Source organism: Betta splendens, chromosome 19 (genome assembly GCF_900634795.4).
Source record: "Betta splendens chromosome 19, fBetSpl5.4, whole genome shotgun sequence".
Classification (NCBI taxonomy): Eukaryota; Metazoa; Chordata; class Actinopteri; order Anabantiformes; family Osphronemidae; genus Betta; species Betta splendens.
The window spans coordinates 4453199-4456504 of NC_040898.2; the positions used below are offsets into that span (position 1 = coordinate 4453199).

At 38.1% G+C, this 3306-nt stretch overlaps 1 protein-coding gene across 1 annotated transcript; it reads left to right on the top strand.

Moving 5' to 3' along the window:
- Nucleotides 1–237: 237 nt before the first annotated feature.
- LOC121201847 (GTPase IMAP family member 9-like) lies at nt 238–2001 on the top strand. Its single transcript, XM_041068529.2, has 2 exons — nt 238–327; nt 774–2001. The coding sequence occupies exons 1-2, from the start codon at nt 285–287 to the stop codon at nt 1841–1843; spliced, it is 1113 nt and encodes a 370-aa protein (XP_040924463.1). The 5' UTR covers nt 238–284; the 3' UTR covers nt 1844–2001.
- The last annotated feature ends 1305 nt before the right edge of the window (nt 2002–3306 follow it).

Below are 3306 nucleotides of genomic sequence, written 5' to 3' on the forward strand. Positions count from 1 at the left end.
ATATCACAAGTTGAAAGTAGAACCTCTGATCAAACAGAAGGAGCAGGTCTGATGATCATGTATGACTGTCATATTTTCACTACTGGTTGTTAAAGAACTGTACTGAAAGAACTCTATTGAGATTCATCTTTGCAACAGTTTTGCTTTCACTTTCATTATGAAGCTTAAGGTGTGGTTTTGGGTGAAGATCATATAAAAGCTGCAGCAGCAGAAGCATCGGCATCTGTGTCGTAATAAAACCAACAAGAGTCAAGTCTTCAGTAGCTGCATTGCTTCTTTTAGTCATGGACGGCACCTTTAACAAACCAAGTGTGTTCAGCAAAGCAGGTGAGTCATGATACCACAATTGTATTTTAAAGTTACATATTTGATGATTTGTAAACAAACCTAAATATGAATTGACATAATGTAATACAGTGAATATACAGCAAGTATCTCATATATATAAATGTCTGTCAACTGACTCAGTTACTGATTAAGACTTATGGCTCATTTTGAGGTTACACCTCTGAAGTCAGGTTTTACATTAGGCCGTCAATTAAACTTATTTTACAAACTGATTGAATTCAGTGAAGCAAAGTTTTTAAAAAGCCACTTCCTACAAGAGACACTGTTCTGTAAAATGTGAGTCTGGACATGTTTGGTCTTTGCTGACAGATGGAGCAGAACGATGAATTATTACAGTATAAAGTTATATTACACACACCACAAAGTGATCACAAAGAAAAATTCGTTTTAAATGATATGATTTGAAACTCAATATGTCTACATAGGATTGATCACAAATGATGAAGAGCTGAGGATTGTGATGGTGGGAAAGACTGGAAACGGAAAAAGTGCCTGTGGAAACACAATAGTGGGTCGAAAGGCTTTTGAGTCAAAGTCTGGTGCTCATTCTCTGACTGTACTCTGCAAAAAAGAACAAGCTTTGCTGGGTCAACAGAAGGTTGCTGTCATTGACACCCCAGGTCTATGTGACACCAGATATGACGAGGAGAAAACCATCAAAGATCTGAGTCAGTGCATCTCTTTTGCTGCTCCTGGACCCCATGTCTTCCTGGTGGTCGTCAGTGTGGGAAGGTACACTGAAGAAGAAGAGAAGACAGTGGAGAAGATTCAACAGGTCTTCGGTGAGGCTGCAGACAAATACAGCATGGTTCTCTTTACTCGTGGTGATGACCTTGATGAAACCATTGAAGATTTCATGAAAGGATCACCAGGCCTTCAGCATCTTGTGGCCAGATGTAACAACCAGTATCATGTCTTCAATAACAAGGACAAAGATAATCATTCTCAGGTCAATGAGCTGATGCAGAAGATTAGGAACATAGTGAGGCAAAATGGAGGAAGTCATTACACCAACGAGGATTTGCAAGAGGCAGAAAAAGCAATAGAGATGGAGAAACAGCGTATCCTGAAAGAGCAGGAAGACAAAATACGCAGAGAACAAGTTGAAATGGAAAGAAAAATAGAGGAAAAATATGAGGAACAGGCAAAGAAAATGCAAAAAGAATTGCAAGCTTTGTGGGAGCAAGAGAAAAAAGAGAGAGAGGAAGAGAGGAAAAGAGAGAAAAATGAGAGGGATAAGAAGAGACAGAGGGAGAGGAAGGAGAGAGAGGAGAAAAGAAGGAGAGAGAGAGAAGAAAAAAGCAAAGAGTTGAATGAGCTAATGGAACAACTTGCAAGAGAAAAGAAGGAGGAAACAGAAAGGATTAAGTCCATGTATGAGGCTCAGGCCAGAAAGCAAGCTGAGGAATCCAATTTTATTAAATGTGACCAATTATCTACAGGGACACTTAATGAACCTGGTAGAGGAATTCAAAATAAGTGCAGTCTGTCTTGAGTGATTTTAAATCTAAGTAGTTTAACTCCTCTTGCAATAATTCCACAATTATTACTTCAAGCAATCGAGATTATTGTATTTCTGGCACAATTTAAATAAAATGTGCTAGAAAAATTAGTAAAACTCCTAATACTCATCATTGTCAAGATACCATCTAGTGTAAGTTTTGGATAATTTATTTTGAGAAATGTATAATTATTTATTATTATTATTAATAATATTATTTTCTTTTTTTATATTTTTTTTTATGTTGCATGCAGAACAAATGAGGATTAAATGAGCATCTGTGAATAACTGTGTCCCTCTCCATGCTGATTCAAACTCTATTATGCTCTGCTTTATTTTTGCCTAAAGTCCTGTGAAGATCATTGCAGTGGTAAAGTTAAACTGGGCTGCCTTCATGCAGGCACAAATCCTGGCAGCTGTAAAGCTTTTATTAGTTCTCTCTGCCTTGTCCTTTTCTATGCAAGAACCTTTTCTGTTTTAGTCTTATGCATTTTTTCAGATGTGTGTAGCTCTGGTTTTCATTCTTACTTGATTTGGCAAATGGAAGAGTTCAGCGATGGGTTGAGGCATTCAAACTTTATGTGCCTATCGGTTTTGTGCTGACTTTTCAGCCCAGGCTGGTTTCAAACCAGAAGAAATTCTACTTGCACTCTGATAAAATGCAAGTGAACAACTCTGAGCAGAGAGTATAATATGTAGGTACAGTAAATAGGAAATAAACCATTATAAACACTGTTCTTCCAAATCTTTCTATGTTCTGCCCTTCATAGTTCACTTCATTATTAACACAAGTGTGTAACACACAGTGATTGACGAACCAACAAAAGACATCACAGGAGAGAACCTTAAATACCTCAACCACACCACACAGGAGCTAATAAAGGAATAATTTAATTTAATTTAATTTAATTTAATTTAATTTAATTTAATTTAATTTAATTTAATTTAATTTAATTTAATTTAATTTAATTTATAAAGTCTTATGTAGGGCGGCACCCAGAAGGTTCTGGGTTCGATTCCCGGAATCGGCCCTGGTGCCTTTCTGTGTGGAGTTTACACGTCCTCCCCGTGCTTGCGTGGGTTCTCTCCGGGTTCTCCACAGTCCAAAGACGTCCATTAGGTTGATTGGACTCTCTCCATTGTCCGTAGGTGTGAGTGTGTGTGAATGGTTGTTTGTCTCTGCTGCCCTGCGATTGATTGGCGACCCGTCCAGGCTCCAGCACCCCCGTGACCCCGCATTAGGGAATAAGAGGCTTGGAAAATGGATGGATGGATGGAAGTCTTATGTAATTCAAGTCACGAGACATCGCAGAAACATGAAGAGAACACAACAATGGCGTCACCTGGTGGTTGTATCCCATCCAACCTCCTTTTGGGCAGGTCTGAAGTTGTTTAAGGTATTCAAAAGATTCAAGATTCAACACTTTTCAAAAATTATTTGATGATGATGTTTATGT

Bases quoted from the DNA above. Each gene is read 5' to 3' on its own strand.
- LOC121201847 (XM_041068529.2), top strand. From the start codon at position 285: ATGGACGGCACCTTTAACAAACCAAGTGTGTTCAGCAAAGCAG. The intron at 328-773 runs GTGAGTCATGAT...ATGTCTACATAG, and splicing joins AAGTGTGTTCAGCAAAGCAG to GATTGATCACAAATGATGAA.